The 19,482-nt window shown below is 30.8% G+C and overlaps 1 protein-coding gene across 1 annotated transcript; it reads left to right on the top strand.

The window, feature by feature from the left end:
• Positions 1 to 1,012: 1,012 nt before the first annotated feature.
• LOC116779792 (eukaryotic translation initiation factor 3 subunit H) lies at positions 1,013 to 4,097 on the top strand. The gene is made up of 5 exons (XM_032674239.2): positions 1,013 to 1,135; positions 1,592 to 1,809; positions 2,086 to 2,245; positions 2,649 to 2,853; positions 3,708 to 4,097. The coding sequence occupies exons 1-5, from the start codon at positions 1,058 to 1,060 to the stop codon at positions 4,058 to 4,060; spliced, it is 1,014 nt and encodes a 337-aa protein (XP_032530130.2). The 5' UTR covers positions 1,013 to 1,057; the 3' UTR covers positions 4,061 to 4,097.
• The last annotated feature ends 15,385 nt before the right edge of the window (positions 4,098 to 19,482 follow it).

Genomic DNA, 19,482 nt, shown 5'->3' with positions numbered 1-19,482 from the left:
AAAAACTAATATATAGATTCGTTGACATGGGTAGAATATTCTACGGTTCCATTGTGAATAAAGTCATAGCATATAAAAACATATAGGTTCATTATATTTCATAAATAATATTAGGAGATACACTTGTTTTCGTTTCGTTCGAAATAAAAAAACCTCTTAGTTTATGTTGAGTAAATCGATCTTAGTATTTTGGTACTGAAGTATATATTAGGACATGGGTTGCGTTTTCCTGCCCTAAAATTAAAATTGGTGGTCCGATCTAATTTTTTAAAACTTGTTATGAGACTTCAAACAAGATTATATTAAACGTGTAAGGCTCCGGGTCGGGGTCAGGGGGAGTAGTAAAAAGAGACAGAGTGAAAGGGAATGCGTGGTGCTCGAATGTAAGCGGGCAATGAGTTGTGACATTGCGACAAAGAAACCCTAAAAATCGTTAAGAATCAATTTCTACACTTTTCTGTTTTCATTCCAATGTTACGAAGTTTCGCTTCTTCTGCGTGGAGAGTATCCACACACCATTATTGTTTTTTATAAAAATCACCCTTGAGAAGTGGGCTATCGAACAAAAAAAAACTTAATTGATCGGACACCAGTTCAGCATTCTATTCGCTTCACTCAATTAATACCTTTTTTATAAGTATGTTTATATATTTAAAGGGCTTTTTTAATTTAAGAATTTTCATAGATATTACAATTACCATAGTCTTATTTATTTTTACGAGGAATTTAAATTTAAAATTTATTTAAAATTATCAACTTAAAAACAAAGGAGCAACAACAAGTTAAAATTATTAATGGTTTTAGTTACCTATTTATACAAGCGTATTAATTGTTTCTAAATCTTGGTCAAATTTAATACAAATATTATTTTTTTTGTGTTTTGTAATGTGATTCTAATTTATTTATTTAGAGTAACTTGACTCATAAATTTATAATTACAAATAGATAAATTAAAAATAATAATTATTAAAGTTTTAAGTTTTTTAGAATCCAATGTTGTGTAATTAAAAAAGTAACTGTCATTCTCTTGCGTGTCAAATCGCCCTTTCACGTAAAAATGGCGAGTCGCGGTGGCCCATCTAGACGCGTTCCTGAAACTGAAGATGCCATTACATACGTTCAGTGTGATGGACTGGTAAATATATTTCCTTCAAATTTACAAACCATTGTAATAAATATCCTTTGGCTATATTTTAAAACTTCTATCTCGAATGGTTGACGCGTCATGTTTCTTTTGTATTCTTAAGTTTAGAACAGAATATTTAAAAACTTTTCATTATTATATTATGCTTTTGTGTATTAAACTAAGTAAAACCTAATCAAAAGAAGTATTTATTTGCTGGACCTAGGTTCTTAAAAAAATCAGATTGTTGTTAGAGGTTATAATTCACCCAAAATTCGTTTATTTACCTCCGAGATATATGGTCACTGATGAGTCATAGGTCATTTAAGAATATTCACATCACTTTCTAGCCAGTGATGTCAATTACCTTATAAAATTCCAGTTACACTTGAAAATGTTCTACATCCCGTTAGTTTATAAGTTTTACTAAATGTTATAATGTGATTAAAATTCGATTCCATGTTGAAGGCGGTGATGAAAATAGTGAAACACTGTCATGAAGAATCATGCAGTAATATGGAAGTGGCTCAGGGTGCCCTACTCGGGCTTGTGGTTGAAAATCGATTGGAGATAACCAATTGCTTTCCATTCCCCAAACATGATGATACGATGGACGAGGAGGAGTATCAGCTCGACATGATGCGGAGATTACGTAGAGTTAACGTTGATCACTTCCATGTTGGATGGTTTGTATATTAAGTGCAGTCAACCTAAATTAAGTTGTAATTAGGGTTTATAAATTATTGCACTATTAGTGTGAAATGATTTGTAAAATTAATGTTTGTTTCAAAAAATATATTATGTATATCAATTCAAACTATTAATAATAATTTTCACTCAGCCATAACATGAAATATTGTTTAGAATTTGATCGAAAAATTTTCTCCGAAATCTTATATATTACTAATAAATATTTTAAAGTCATGTTAATGTTCTAAGATGTTATTACTAATTGTACATAGGTACCAGAGTGCAGATGTTGGTAACTTCTTAAGTGAATCACTGTTAGAGTCCCAGTATCACTATCAGACATCCATCGAGGAAAGTGTTGTTGTTATTTACGACACTAAGAAGTCCGCTAGAGGCTTCTTGACTTTGAAAGCTTATCGTCTTACTCCTCAGGTAAGGGAAATATATATTCATACCTCTACAAGTTGTGATCGCAGAAAATAATTATGACTTTAAACGATGTTATTCTGATTTTGCAAAGTTCACACCCTTGTAATGTGAAATAAGGTCTTCCTTGCTGTGGTTATCCAATTTTTTATTGTTGATTGAAAGCTTTATTATATGACGGTTACAAGATTTTTTCTTGAAGCAACGTTAATATACAAATATTTATGAAATGGAAATTGTAAACAGTCGATGTTGAGTTTAATAACTTGAACTCGCATAAGTGTAACGATTGCAAACAATTGTAGCTTTACAATCAGTTAGACGTACCATTTACTATTTGTTAATATTTATATTTATACAATAAAATTGCATCTTGTTAATACAGAGGCATATTATATAAATTTTTCAGGCGATTGCCATGTACAAAGAGAAGGATTACACGCCAGAGGCATTGCGTAACCTTAAAATAGGTTACGAGAACCTGTTCATTGAGGTTCCCATTGTGATCAGGAATTCACCGCTCACTAACATTATGATGTCCGAGATATCCGAGATGATCCCAGAAGAAGAAGGATCTAAGTTCCTTGATTTAGGAACAGCTTCCGTGCTTGAAGGTATGTAATAGATTGCTTGAGGTAGTGGAACCATTTGTCAGAATTTATCGTATTGAGACTCTTCTTGAAACTATATTTGATGGTTCATGATAATTATTATTTTATTTTATTTTAATATTTTTTTTTTCTATCATGTTAAAAAATTAACAAATATCATTTTACTAAATAATGTATAGGGATTATACTGTCTCTTGAGTTTCAGAAACTGCCTTCTGATACACCACTAGTAGCTAGTGAAAAATATATGCTGTTTCAGAAGACAGTTGGTTGTAACATAGAAAGCAGTCATAGATAGAAATAGTAGATTGGAGACAATTACTTTATAGTATTATTGATTGAATTAATTTTGTTTTATAAAATAATTGTTGACATGTCTCTTATTACACATATATAGGTTGTTTATACATTAAGATAAAGTTAAAAAAAGATCGGAGGGTTTTTAGGCAAAATATCTTGTAAAATGGGGTTCAGAATATAGAATCATAATTCTTATACATTCGGAATCATGTACTTCACAAGCTACAGCACTAATGATGTGATATCTTTTCAATAACTTTTTTGTTTTTTATTTAAAGTAACTGATAAATTTCAATATTATTCAGTGATTTTGGTGAAGAAAGGAATATGGAGTTCTACCTGAATATGTACCATATTAATCTCTTGTTTTCTTCTACAGAGATCTGGTACGACAGTTGGTTATTATATAAACTTTCTGTACTAAGTTAGAATGAATACAACACAGCATTTTTACTACTTTTTTTTACATTAAAATATATTTTCATAAAATTTTCTGATTTAATGGTTAATTTGATAAATTAAACATTTATTAATGGAAAATAAAATTTAATTTTCAGGACAACTCCGAAGTCTAATGGAGCGTGTGGACGAATTGAACCAGGAAGCAATAAAGTTCAACCGTTACCAATTATCAGTTGTCCGTCAACAGCAAGAGAAGCATCGTTGGCTCTTGAAGCGGGCTCAGGAGAACGCTGCTCGAGCTGCCAAGGATGAAGCGCCTCTACCGGAAGAGGACGTGAACAAGCTCTTCAAACCCCTGCCGGTACCACCAAGGATGGTCCCAATGATAGTGGCCGGCCAAATCAACACTTACAGCCAACACATCAGCCAATTCTGCTCCCAAAGCCTGGCGAAACTGTATCTGACACAAGCATTACAGAACGCTAAGGAATCCAAGCAGAACAATTAGTGATTTTATTCATAATAAATGAGCACTCAAATTTGAAGTGTTTTTTATTTATCGATACATAAAAGAAATTTTAAATATTACATTTTGATTTTTCTTATTCATAATAATACATAATTTAATATACTTTGGGAACTCATAGAAACTACCAAAAATTATACTCTTTTTTATTTATATATTAACCAACTGATACATTCAATAACAAATATGAGTTCTGTGAAATAGAAAAGTTTTGAAATTGTGAATATTCTTTAAAATCAAGCTATTAATCTAAAATAAAGTTAAACTGATTTTAAAATTATTGTGTTTATTTATTATTATATTAAAACTTATGCAGTGATCATTCCTTAATAAATAATAACATTAAGATAAGACTAGACAAATGGGAGTTTACCCTATAGTCTGAATTTTTACCTATATCATGATATATGATCATTATGTAAGTAAAGAAATTGAATACCGTTCTTTATTAAACGATGGGCTGTACTGCAAATTTTATCAGCATCCTTGTTTAATCCGGTAATGATGTCAAATCCGGAAAACTAACGAAACTTGTCCGTTATCCATACAATAAAAAATGCCTTGCAACAATGAACTGCATACAGATGCATCGTGAAAGGCAATACTTAATTTGTCTTAAGATATTCGCTTAGACTGCTCCTTAACAAACATCATAATTTTTGCTCAATGGGGAGACGCCTATTAGTAATGAGATCTAAGAAAAATATTAGTTTCATTTAAACGCCTATTAGTATTTGACGAGCAAATGTGAAAATTGGCGGAATAAAGTACGCATAATCGGCACTTTCTTTGAATTGTACCGGCTTAGAAGTTCCTGAAAAAAAAGATTGGTATCGACATCGACATTATTATTATTTGTAATATTTGGTGCATGGAATACATATTAATTTTACAAAAACTTTTTTTTTAATATGTGATTTTTTAAACAAATATTAAAATAATATTTTTATCTTAAAAAGGAACTAATATAATAAATATGTTCTCAGAGGTTAGTTTCAGTTATATTAGCAGTGACACAACAAAAGGCAAATTTTCTTTTATCGATATGTGCCTGTAAACATTTTATCTACATAAGTGATACGCACAAAGTGCTTTCTGAATGTTTGAGCTGTTATCTCGCGGTAGTGTTGGTAGTTGTAAAGATTTTATTCCCTACCATTGCCGTTGAACCATTACGGTTACGTACCTTAAAAAAATTATGACATATTTTCTTACCTTAATTGAACAAAATAAACAAGATTATGCAATAGTTTGTTTGTTTCGATAAACACAAGGTCAAATAAATTAGGTAATAAAGTTGACGTCACGCTTGTATTTAAAAGGTCTACCAATATTTTATTGTTTGATTTCATAAGTTTTAGTTTAATATTGAACTAAACGTTCGGCATTTGTATAAATTGCGGGAGTTTTTCATTAGAAAAAATATTTTTAAATTGATAATGCTAATAGTATTTACTGAGTTCGATATAGTTTTATTGTCTTTTTCATGTATGTGTATTATAAGGTTTGTCTTTATTGACAAGTAGTTTACTAAATCATATTTCAAATTTTAAGTTGTTCCGTCAATGGATCCTTATAAACTTATTTTATATTTTTGGAACAAAACCTTTTTTATTTAATTTTCAAAGAAGATTGTGTTTATATTAACTATTTTAGTTGATATTGCTAGATAGTCATTCCACCTGAATCCTGATGGTAGGTAGAGATGAAGTCGCAGATAGTGAACACACTATCTTAGATATTCGTATAATATGCCTTTTCCATCTTATCTTGATGACCTCTAAAATGTAAATTTTTATTTAGATCTGTGCTCCAGACAAACTAGATTTGGTTTAACTAAGCTGCAATCACCTATAAGCCGTTCTTAACATCTCTCAAAGCCTGAAACAGTGAGGAGACATTTGCCGACGTTCTAGTGCCGTTAAATTTCTCAAGATTATTACTTGCGTAACCAAAAATACCTGATAATATCAGATCGTTCGTTAAAGGAGAGACCCCTGAGGTATCCTACGTTGATCAACTATGTGATTGTAGTGCAAGGTTAACCAAAAAGTCAGAAAATCTGGTAATCGGACCTTGAGAAATGCTGTGACTAGAGAGTTTACCGATTAGATTATCTTGTCAGACACTGTCGAAAACTTTTGGAATAACAAGTGAACTTACGAGAGTAAAGCTCTGTTATTTTCTAAAGCTTTCCTCCACATAATAAGTGTGTGGCGGAACCAGAAGATTCACAGTTGACCGATTACGGCATAACCCTTGTTGTCAGCGGCGTTAATTCAATATACGTTTTATAACCTTATATATTATAGAGGTAATTGAAATCGGACGATAATAAGCAAGGTTTGTTCCGAAACCTTTCATAGGTAGTCTTCACGTTTGTGAGCTTCCAAAATTTGTCACTATATCATTAAAGAGTAGTAGTATAATCACGACAGAATAGGAGACGTCTTTTATTTTTAAACGGTTTTATTTAGTAATTATTTACATACGAATAAAGAAGTTATTAGAATCAGTGCCGGCGTAAGGGCCACTGATACCCCGGGCCAAAATATTGTGGCGCCCACTTGAGGGAAGCAATTACAAGTGTTAGTTTTTTGCTGATCCCAAGTAAAATTATATTAAGAATTTCATCTTTCCTTTAGCGTTACCCAGAGCTAACGACGCGGACGTAGAAGGTTCAGTTATCCCCACCATCTACCACGTGTCACGCGTATCGGTTTGGCGGTGGAAGTATTGCACCAATCGTAAGCGTAAGCACCGTGTGGTCGAGGAGTGACTCTAACGATATCGTTAGAGTCGCTCCTCGACCACAAACCCTCAAAAAATCCATCTAAAAAAAATCTCAATAAAAAATATGCATGTGCACAGAGCGTAGAGGACAGTTCTGAGGGTTTGCACCAGGAGAGGCAAGAGACTCCAACTTCAGACCTTGGCGCCCCCCCGAATTTGTCGCCCTGGGCCATCGCCCCATCACGCCCCTCCCTAACGCCGGCACTGATTAGAATATAAATAGTAAATACGATATAAATTTTATTTTTAAGTTTAAGTCAATTAGCATTATGATTTAAATACCTAAATGAAACTGATTTATATAAGTTTTATCTTAGTTTATCTATACATATAATAAGACAGTAAAAATCGAATGTCTGTACATTAAACATTTTTCCAAAAAACTGATAGGAGGTTATTAAAGACGAGTCATAGAACCAAAAAAAATAATTTTTAAATTTTCGTCTGTCTGTCTGGTACGTTATAACTTCAAAACTACTCAACGGATTTTAACGCGGTTTTCACAGTTGGATAACATATAATTAGGAGCATTGTCAAAACTTTGTTTCGTCAAAATCGGTCAAGGGAAAAAGAAGTTATGGTCAATTGAAAATTTACTTAAAGCACTGCTTCAAAACTTTTAAACTTAATATTGATTAGTTATATATTATATATTAGTTAAAAGTTAATTAGTTATATTAGTTACTAAAAAATATGTTCTAATATATTTTAAACTTAATATTAAAACTTATGAGAGGTAACAAAAATAACAAATAACACAGTGCGCGCGGGCGCGATTGAAGTGTTGAACACTGTGCTCGATAGATGGCGTTGATAAAATACGTCATGAACCTAGATCGCGGTGTTAAGATTCTCCGTTGTGTAATGACTACCATGCGGTTCGAAAATCCACTGTCGTTTGTTGGTTGTGGTTGTCTATCTATCGTTTGTATGCAACTCTTTTAAGTTTTTGTATAACCATATATACATATATATTGTTATGCAAAAAGCGACGCACTCGCGGGCGGGGAGCCGCGGGCAGCAGCTAGTTGTAAATAAAAATGTTTTTTATCGCGAACTGTTTCGATTATGCGTGTCAGTGTATACAACAAAAACAGTTTAGGATTCTCATGATTAGTTTATCTTATAGAAATTTCATTTACTTAGTCCTTATATAAAGATATACATGAGTACATATAAAAGTAAAAAATCGCGTGAAAAGCTGTATAGCTGAATGGAATATCATTTTATAGTATACCCCTGCTTGAGAAGGCTGTTTTAAAAAGTAGCTTAGAGCTTTATAACATAGCTTTAAATTTCATAAATTAATCTGACCTTCTTGCAGGAGTTAAGGTACTGTTAACAACATCGGAAATCGTCAGTATTATCGTTAAATTCATATGTTTCTTCAATGGTTTATTTATATAAAATATCTACATTCGTATGTTCTTACGACATAACTTGGTGTCAAGACAATTACAATGTTTGTTTTAAAACATGATGTATTTATTGGTTGACGGTAAAAATGCCTGAACTTAAAGCTATAATTCGAAATCGTAGCTATAGAACAGAATGAACTTAAAAGGTAAAAAGAGAATTTATCACCTTTAAAGGTTATTCGTGTTAAAATTTTCTGCAATAACTGTTTGTTTTTAATTGCTATGAAATATAAATACGACCAGAATTATTACTAGCCAGCTGCCTAGTGTAAATAATTACTTAATTAGGCTAATTTCATAACAGTCTAAAGTTTTTTTTTTCCGGTTAAGCCTCAGCCGACAAAGTTAATGGCGATATCTGGATTGTCCCTTGATTACCACAAATTGCTTTATCCCAGCCGAGTCCCCGCCCACTGATAATTGAGGGCAATTTGTCCTGTTCTTAAATTACGCAATTTCCTAACCTTTTAAATGTTATACAAGAAATTATTTACCATTAATACTACTGTATAATGATATCATAAGATTCAATAACAATTTATTGTTTGGAAGTAGGTAACTGTGGAAAATATGTTTTAGAAATGAGTATTATCAGTGTATTAGATACTTTATAAATGTTAATAGAAGAGGTTTTAAGAAAAACAGTCAGAAGAAAAATGGGATATATTTTAAGAACTGCGTAGGTTTCTCAAAAAAATGTATAAAATGTTTAAAAATTATTGTCTCTTGTTATAAAATATAACGTTGTTTTTCTTGTGTGTCTCTGAAATGAAACCTTTAAAATATTTTTTGTCCAATGAAGGCACCAAAAAAGTTGATGTGACGAACAGATGGCCTTTCTAACTAACTTCTATTGTTTCATAATGAATATTCACTATACATATACGCAAATATTAAAGATGTAGTTAATGATTTTAAATTATTTCATGATATAACATCAAGAGTCATGATCGTGGTTGATCTCTGATTGGAAACCTTTAAAAAATCGGCATATATTTCAATATAGTTCTAAAAATAATGAGTGTGAGTATAGAGCTGGTCAGGCGAAAGAAACCTGTAGGAATTTTCTTTGCTACCACAATTAAAGTTAATTTAAAGCGGCGACGGACTTTCAATGGCGGCTAGGCTATAATTCTAACTGCACTTAACTGTATTCTTACATATAGGTTAATATACTGAGAACGAACTGATAATTTACTTACAACTGAATAGACTTCGTAATTGTACAGGAAGATATAAGTTAACACGTCTTATTAAGGCAATTCCATCTATGATGTTTGGTCTGGATGAGTGAAATGAAGATATTTTAAACGTCTATGATGGTTCTTGTCCATAATTCGAATAGTTTATGTTAAAACCAGTTGGAACATGAATATAATTAGTATCAAATATTACAACTTTTTATACGTACGAAGGCCAGAAAATGAAAAACTTGACGTATGTATACTATACCTATAGGTTTAGGATTAATTTATTTGGGTCATAGCCATATAATTCTAGATATTCAGTAATTTTATGACTCGCACCCTGATTTCTGATGCAAATGTGCTGTTATTTATTAGCTAACTTGATTACATTTCTTGCCTAACATCCACTTATCAACACGTAAGTCAACTTTGTAAATTGAACTAGTCTTATTGCGAAAACATTGTCTCGTATACATAGGTAGTAGGGGTTAGTGTCAAAAATTATATCTATTGATTACAACATGTATTGTCAAAGAGGACAGTTGTAATTTTAAATAAATAACGGTTATTTCATAATAATTGGCGTATGTTCAGCGTTTTTATATCACGTAATCTGAATAATATTTTTTGTGCCATCCGACAGAAAGAAGTGCAATTGGAAAAGGAACTTGAGGATTTAAATCGTAATAGAAGTTACATTGAAACATCTAAAATCGTTACTTTGTTTAAAATAACCGTATTTCAATAAAATGTAAGCGGTTGAAACAGCAAGACATTTTATTATGATCCTAAATCACTCTACTTATACCAATCAACGCGGGTTTTTATGCCGTGATGATACCATGCTGCTGCTGGTAATTTTATTATGCAAATGGGGCATAAAGTGTTGCCAGGCGTAATTGTTCAAATTACTACTACCCAGAGACAAGTGAGCGCAAAATGGCGCCTCTAAAAATTGCGGTATCTTGTAATGTGTGGTAAATACAGCCATCAATTGGCATTAATGAGCTTATTATGTCTGTGTTTTGCAGTAATGAAAATTAGAACAGGCCTTTCATAATTTAAAACTTGACAATGACTGTATGTCTATTCTGTTATTACTTCATTTAAGTACCTAAAATCATATACAGTTTTCTTTTATTGATTTTAATAAAAATGATCATATAAAAAATTAAGCAATTCAATCTGGACTATAGATTGATCTGAGAACTTACCTAATGTTTTAATTGCCACTCGTACCACCGAACTGTCTATGAGGTTTAATAGTTAATTCATGTAATTATTAAAATCTTGGAATAACGTAAAATTTTGGCGATATAGAATCATAATATTACAAAATTAATCCAAATAGGTAAAGCGTTAGTAGTTCATTAGGAAAGACATCAAAAAGGAGGTCCGGTTGAGGTGATGAAGAGCTTTTTAGCGACCTTCAGCCATCGATAGCACGACTTGATAGCATTTAAGTATTGGTTTTGATGGTTTTAATCAAAACTTCGCTATATAACAGTAATTATAGTTCGGCTTAATATCAAAATATGCGATAAAAAGCAAAAATTATATTTAAAGGAATTAGGCTGCCGTTGCCGGTGCTCGGTGCAATTTGGAAGATTGCGCCGACTGGTTTTCTGTGAATTTTTTAATTAAATTACGAACCAGATGCTGTCCGACGAGAGTCCGCGTACATCAACCTAACTTTTGTGTTGTTTACAATCACGGCACGGCAACAACAGCTTTTTATATACACCTTATACGTCATTTAATTAATATTTCATATTTTTATGTCACGACATGTTAATCCTTGAATATTTTCTGAACCGTATTTTTAATGATATATTTATTAAAATAATTGTAATAAGCCTTATGCATATTGATACTTCTCTTATTTTGTTAATTGGCTTTATTTCAAAGGCCGATATGCAATGCACACAATTAAGATTTTTTTAATGCAATTTTTCGTTTTTTTTTTTTTTTTAATTATCATAATAACATTAATTAACATTGGAAAGGAGTTTTCTAAGAAACTGAACCAATTTAAAGCAGTTGAATAATAATTTACAAGTGTTTTTTTTAAGTTTTTTGAGTAATACCGTATGTAAAAGTTATGTCCAAAATGATATGCTTTTTTTTGTTTCATCATATAATTTTCCGGCACAAAATGAAAATTTTTATTTAAGATAAACAAATTAAAATTAATCGAAAACATTATCAATAGAATCTTTGTAACTCTTAATGTTTTTTAAACTAATATAACTAACTAAAGCTTTAGCTGAGTACGTACGTACTCATTGAACCACTTTGTGTTATTCATACTCTCGTGTGCTCTGAACATGTTTCATTTTGTATGACTTGTATTTGTTTTTCATTTTTTATGATAATAATACATATCCAGAACAACAAATTGAAGGTACTGTCTTAATATATCCTGATATTACGTATAGTTTTATAGTTTGAAACTTTTCAGTTTCAAACTATAAATTTAAAAGAAACGTATACATACTGCGTATATTTTATTCAGTTCGTAGGCCTATTTCTTATTTATCTTGAAAATGCAACCTCCAGATATGAAATCATGAATAGTTTTTTCGCTATAATGTTTAATATTCGCAAAATATACAGCTACAATATCGCTAAGTCCATCCATAAATCTGTCACTTAAGTGTCTGATAGTAAAATAATCGCGTGCCTCATAAATTACTCGGAGTGCACATTCGTAGTTCTGATATCCTGGTATCTTTATTTAGTGAGACCTACCAGTAATTTTAGATTATGAAGTTGTTATGGGGTGAAAATTCACATCAAGAATGATTTGTGCATCATAGATTTGACCAGTGCTTTTAACTCTTAGACTTCCTGACTTCCTGGTTATTCTGAAATTGTTTTTACATTTAACTATACAATTTAAAAAAATCTAATATATTGGCTTTGACTTGATAGGTCTTTTTTATATAATATATAATAATTGAAGAACGCTTATAATATTTTTCAATAGTGTACCTACTGTGTATATTCTTTGATGTCGATTGATCGAAACGTATAAATTTCATAGTTTTAAAAGTTCATTAAACATTACAGACACTGTTTTATAACCGTGCAAGATGACTACAATTTAAAAATGTTGTTCATTTCACTTATAAGATGATATCTTATTTCCCATTCCATATATAGAATCCCACGTATAAATTATTCTCCATCCTATTGATATTACAACACAAACACTTATTGGATTCGTTTTATGAAAAGAAAAATATTTTTATGGAAAATAATGTCAAAACAAATCACGCTCGAATGTAACCGTTTTGTTGAATTTACTCAACAATCATCACCAATTAGTGCATTCCGCGCTCATTTCGACTCCCGGAAATGATTTCGTTTTTAACGAACACCAAATTCATCATTTCAGTTTGTACTTGTAAAGCAGATATAATGATGCCTTAAGATCTTTACGCATTAAGGATTTACTTCAAAATAAAATAGGTTAAGCATACCAGGCTGGGGATGCTTTTCTCTTGAGGATTCTATTAAAAAGGACTTAATAAAACAAAGGAAACTAACAACAAACGTTAAAACTACAGGATAATTTGCTTGCTTGCTTAAAGTGTTACCATATTTAGAGTATTGAAAATGTATTGTACATATAGGTATATAGCTAATACCTATGTGCTATAAATAATAACTTTGTCCCATGTGAAGACATAAACGAGATTTTTTTTTAATAAATAAGTAAATTAATTATGTATATCTATTAGTAAAAGCATTTCTTTTATTCAAATAATGATTTAAAAAATTATGTTATTACCAAACCACCCATTTTTTTTTCAATTAAGTATTGACTATTGTGAATGGACCGAAAATAATACTTTAACACCCATTAAATTAACAGAGCTTAATAATTCATCTACATTCTTGAAATGGAACAAGTTGGCAAGCATCGCCATCTCTATAATGTTAATAGGTACGTATCATTAATTTTTTTTCAAAAATAACCTAAGTTCCGGGCGCTACCAACCAAAAATCTTCGAATTATTTTCTTGACTGGCAACATTTAATTGGCAATAAACATATGTGAGAGTCGATAGTCACTATGGAGGATTTACATATAACGATTATATCATTGTGGCTGTATGTATAAAGCAAGATATATAAAGACGAAGTATTTATAGATATATTTATATACATTATACAAATACATAATTACATGAACGAAACGGACATCAATTATATGTTAATAAATGCACAAAAATTAAACTCAAAATCCAATTATATATTACAACACAATTATAAATATTTGAGAATAAAACTATACATTAATTTTAAACGTATCGCAAGCTAAAATAATTGACAGCCAGGTCTGAAGGGGTTTGATCTTACGAAGCATAATGGTTGTTCAATAATCTTTTATGGCGGCGTGTTAAAGTAATTTCCTTACTATGTTGGTTGAGGAATTATGACCTCAGATGAGCGCATGTTTAAAGACGTCAATTACGTTACCAGAAGTTTTTCAATAATCTCCACACGACATTTAAGTATCGGTAATTTGTTCCGACGAAAGATAATATTCTGTGATGAGATGAGATTTTACTCTTATATATGATGTTTGTTATAAAATAAATTACGAATTTAAAATACTACATTTATTAGCTTCGATAATATTTAAATCCCTCGCTTGTATTATCATTGCTTCCAAATTATTTTTCTATTGGCATAACTTATAAGATTTGTCGGTCGTGTTTCTAGATATATAGGAAAAAATACATTTATATAACAAAAGTAGATGATAAATCCTATTCATATACATAGTTGGAAAGTATGAAAAAGTTGCAGGATAGTAATATTGCGTTGCAACTTTTGAAATAAAAAGAAAATCGTAACATTGGTAATGCAAATAGAAGAGCATATTTAGATTACCGATTCTCTATGGTGTCACAGTAATGAATGCGAGGTGTAATATGTCTTCAAGTTACCGCTCAACACCAGCTTCATGCAATCAAAGATATTATAGAGCGATGTGATCACGCGACACCGGTTATTATTTATTTACAATCTGTGCAGATCTTTGATCTCAACCACAATTTGTTTTTAATTGTTGATCGTTTGAATATATTTCATATTATTTTTACAATTATAAACGAAAAAATTAAATTAAAGTAAGTTTTTCGGATTATTTTTTATATACATAATACCGATGTTTCGGTCCTTTTACCTTGACCAGGGACAGACGAGATGAAAGCACTTTCGAACACGCTACTAAAAGCTTAGTTTCGTTTAAATAGAAAACTGTTTATCTATATCTATAATATATATAAATGTATTTTTTACAGTATAGTAAGTTAATTATGTACTATTTATTTTAAGTGTAATTTGTTTTATAATTAATGTGTTTCATGGTGTTCAATTAAGCTATCTGTAAACAGTGACACTTCATACATTAAATATAACTATTAAACTAACAATATAATATTCACAATATGAAAATAAAGGCGTACAATATATTAAGTACAGAAGCCTAAGGCGTCAATTCATAAAGCTACTAACAAGATTAGCTTGGAAAATATAAAATTGCGTTAAAACTGTGGTCAGCGGTCGCCCGTGGCTGGACTGGCTGTATATTACTGGCCGCGAAGTGCCGAAGCCATTAAACAATTTGGAATAATTAACTACCGGATTTAGTTGGTTATTACATTTCATAATATGTTCCTACATATAATTACGTCTCTGACACTAATGTTCGGTTTGTATGTCTAATTATAATTGACACTGAATTTGTTTTGCGAATACAGCTCGCTGGCATGAAATTAAATATGTTTTAAGTATTAAAGGTTTCCATTTATTTAAGACAACTATGTAATAGATTTATTCAGTATAATTGAATATTATAAGAAGATTAATAATAAAATATATTTATATTATTTTAATAATAGTTTTAAAATCATTGAACAGATGCTGTATAGAAAATTATTTTACGATAATTGTAAGAAACAGATTTATCCCCTTGCTAAGGTTAATGCACGTAACATTAAGTAAACCATTACCTTACCATTCACTGTGGAATTATTTAAATGTCAGATAAATTGCTTTAACAGTTCGAGAGCAGTAATAAGGTGTCCATGCTGTTGTGGGGTGTAATTTGCTCTTGCATTCAATCATTCGGCCTCACTGGAGGCCCGTCGGGACAAAGATTAACGCCCAGAGCGTACATTTAAGATGTCACGCTGACATACCCATTATGCGAAACATCAGAACTATCCTTTAAAATTTTTCATTTTGTAAAAGTAATTTGTCATCAATATTATTTTGAAACTAATTATAAGTCATTATATGTTTTGCGTTTTATATTATGACAGTTCTGGTTTATATTCGTGTCTGTATTTGGCTTTAAAATAAGCAATTAATGATGGATTGTAATAACCGTCAATAACGTTTTAAAGTTTTTTGTGGCGATTTAAATTACGTTCACAAGGAGTATATTATACATGTCAAAGTGTATGCATGTAAATAATACATGTGTTTTACAAGTTTCAGACAATAGAAAGTATTAATCAATTTTATTATATTTAGTCTGTGGTCTAGTTTTTTATGTTTAGTCTGTGGTACAAAGTTGAAACCGACTTTCGTCTCGCAGCGTCTGTTGTGATAACATTTAATAGAAGCGGCAATCATAAGCCTATTAATAAATACTTTAAGACGCGTCTTCTCGCTTTAATCAACATTTTCAATGAGATTATTACAGGGCAAGTCGAAGATTATAATATGGCCGTTGGTTTATGTTGCAGGCTTTATAAAGTTTTATGAGAAGCAACTCGGTGACGTTTTTACGATCGACTCCGATGATGCCACGAAATTATTATTATTAATGCTAAAGGTGACAAAATGGGGACTTTAAGAATTTACTCGATAACGATTTAAAAATTATATATTCAATGTAACCACTTGCTTGGAATTACAATTTGATATTAAATGAAGATAATTTGTTTCGAAATCGTACAACATTCCGTATGAAAGTAAAAACGTTGAAGAGTATTTCGTAGAAAGTGATTAAAGTGAATAATTAAATTATCATTTCATTTAATTAAAATACATAACAATTTTATTTTAAAATACGATCGTTTTGTTTAGTTTACAAATTATTAAAATTTAATTTTAACAGTTATGTGCACTACAATTATGTTTTTAAGTATCATCTGTGGTACGGTTATAGCACGTGCTGTAATTACATGTCAATACGGCTGTATATAATGGCATAACTGTATTGGCATTGGCACAGGATGTGCCGTGCCGCAAGTAGTGAGCTTTGTCATGCTCGTCCAATCTGCCCCTGCTGAGAGGCTGACATCTTACTCTATTGTCATAGATTAAGATTTAACAGATGTGCTAGAGTTTATCAATATTTTTTTTATATTGATATATAATTGATAGTGGATATTGAAAATAATTACGATTAACTTTTTAGTGTAAAGTGTAAAATGAGCTTTAGTTTGTCTGATAAATTCTTTAAATTTTTAAATTCTTTATATAATATAAACTTACGCAAATTATAAATTTAATAATGAGCGCCTCATATTAATGCATGTTATATGATTATTTGTTTATTTCTTGACAAAATTGAGGAAATAATGAAAACAGTACTTGTGTTCTAATAACTTTTTGTTTTGGGGACGGTTTTTTTATGAAAATTTTACCATTGCAATATGAAAACTATATCTTTTTAATGTATTTAAGTGAGTAACAGCAGAGATATTTTTGTTTCATGATATAGGCGGCTCGTTAGTTGTTTATGTATTTGGAAGTTTACAAAAAGAGCTTATTAAGAAAAACGTCCTCTTTAAGCATTTCCATTAAAATTATGGTGTAACCTTCAAAGTGAAACTTGTTTTTGTATACAATGAAATGTCATAAAAAGTTTTGGAAGAGAAATGTTATATATTTTTTACACTACGAATGAGTGAATGAATATACGAAGAAATTAATTTGAACAAATACAACAATTAAAGAATGAATGAAAAAAAAATTGCTGACCTTGAGCTGAAATTTTTTGAAAGGATTATGAAATAAAAGTCCTAGGAAAATACATCTCTTCATGTCTTACAACTTGTCATAGCAAAAAAATATTAAATCTTTGTGTGTTCTGCATTGTTTATCTGTGCGATAGTATAATTGGTATATTTTAATATATATAAATTAAATATTCTATGTCTACCTCTATACAATCTGTGGCTTCTCGACAAGTTACCATTTGCTATTAAATTTATAATTGAAAGTCCTCACAAAAAGCACTGAAAGATTGCAGACGTAAGTAGTACGGGCCGCCCCGGGATGGCTTTGTGCGTGGAATTGTACAAATCAAATAATAAAGATTCAAATAACTTATGATCTAATTTTTCTCACTAATATAGACGTCGTGGCTTAATTACATTTAGGTAGCGGGACGTGTACGGCATTGAAATTGCTTTTTTACGTCCGACAAAAAGTAGGCTTTATATTTCTGTTGCGACTGAAATGCTTGATATTATTCCTTGCTTTTCGATTTTTCATTATGTTATACCTAATTGTATGGTGTGCCGCCTGTAGAGTCATTGTTATGATTTTTGAATTATATTTGTGTATTGCGACTTAGGAGGTTCGTAAGTTTTTATGTTTGTTAAATATCTTAAGATTAGAAACGCACGGAAGATCATATTAATTATTTAATCTTTAAATGAATTTAATCATTCCCGCGATCCGTTGGTTACGAAGTTTGAAGCGTCACAACTTTGATTTAGAACCACATCGTTTGTCATAAACACTCGAAGCTATACTAAGCAAATCAATTATTTATTTCTCTTTAAACAATTAAAAATAAAGTATCATTCATATATGCTAAGCTATTTTTTATTGAAGACAGATGGTTCTGCATTATGAAAACTAATTCTTCATTCAATCAAAGCATCGCTGAAAGGCCTATTAAACCAAAGACACGCTATTGCCTCGGTAATTGCAGAAAACAACATTTAAGCCACGAAACGACCTACCACTTTCAAATGACCATCTTAACTTGGACTTTCAGTCACGCTCAAAACCCTTACATATTAGAACAATCACCTACAATAATGTAAAACCGGAGATCAAGTGAGAATGGCTAAAACTCTATCTACGAACCGAGTTGGGAGGTCTCTCGGTCACCTCGCTAATTGAATATGTCAATCATTTTAACAACGCAAATGAATAGCGTTTCAGAGATTTACATCCAATATAAGTAGATACTTAAAAATTCAAAGTTATCATTAATCTTGAAGTTATGAAAGGGTCATGTTTAGCGGTGGTTCAGAGTGACAGGCGCCCGCGGCAGATCATCTTTCACTGGTATATTAATGTCCATTTAAATTGGACCATACTAATTATCGTACTCGAATTAATTCTGGATAGTCTAATATATGTATATAGTATCTGGCTGACTGAAAACTAGGTGTTCACAAGATAACTTACATTCGTGATAGTAATAATTCATAATAATATCAATAAGTGATTTACGTAACTATAAAAAGAGTACATAACCCGACGAGTATGTATAGATGTGATTTAATTAAATCAATACAAACATACTGTTGGCGTTTAACCTTAGCCGTGTTATAAAAAAGATAATTTGTTATAATAAATCATCGCCATCGCCAGCCCATATATCATGTCACTTGAATAATTCGGTTGCGTTTCCTTTATATGTTATAACAATGAAATGAAAGAAATCTCTGTCCGATAAAAATCTTAAGTCTATACAGTACACAACAAAATTTTCAACTGATATTATTTTTTCATTATACATTTCTGTAAACATACATTCTTTTAAATAACGGCTCTAAAATTAATTAATCCTAGTCGAACGTCTTATTAAGTAGTTGAACGGAATTAATTGTTTAATTTTAATAGCGTTGCATTTTCAAATTAAAAAAAAAAAAACACCTGCCCGTTTTATCGGTGAAATATAAGATCATATTTGCACCTGCAAATCATAATCGATTTTCGTACAACACTTCTA

The sequence above is a fragment of the Danaus plexippus genome, chromosome 2, assembly GCF_018135715.1.
Source record: "Danaus plexippus chromosome 2, MEX_DaPlex, whole genome shotgun sequence".
Lineage (NCBI taxonomy): Eukaryota > Metazoa > Arthropoda > Insecta > Lepidoptera > Nymphalidae > Danaus > Danaus plexippus.
The sequence above is the reverse complement of the archived record's forward strand: the minus strand, read 5'-3'. Positions and strand labels throughout refer to the sequence as shown.

Bases quoted from the DNA above. Each gene is read 5' to 3' on its own strand.
- LOC116779792 (XM_032674239.2), top strand. From the start codon at position 1,058: ATGGCGAGTCGCGGTGGCCCATCTAGACGCGTTCCTGAAACTGAAGAT. The intron at 1,136-1,591 runs GTAAATATATTT...TCCATGTTGAAG, and splicing joins ACGTTCAGTGTGATGGACTG to GCGGTGATGAAAATAGTGAA. The intron at 1,810-2,085 runs GTTTGTATATTA...AATTGTACATAG, and splicing joins GATCACTTCCATGTTGGATG to GTACCAGAGTGCAGATGTTG.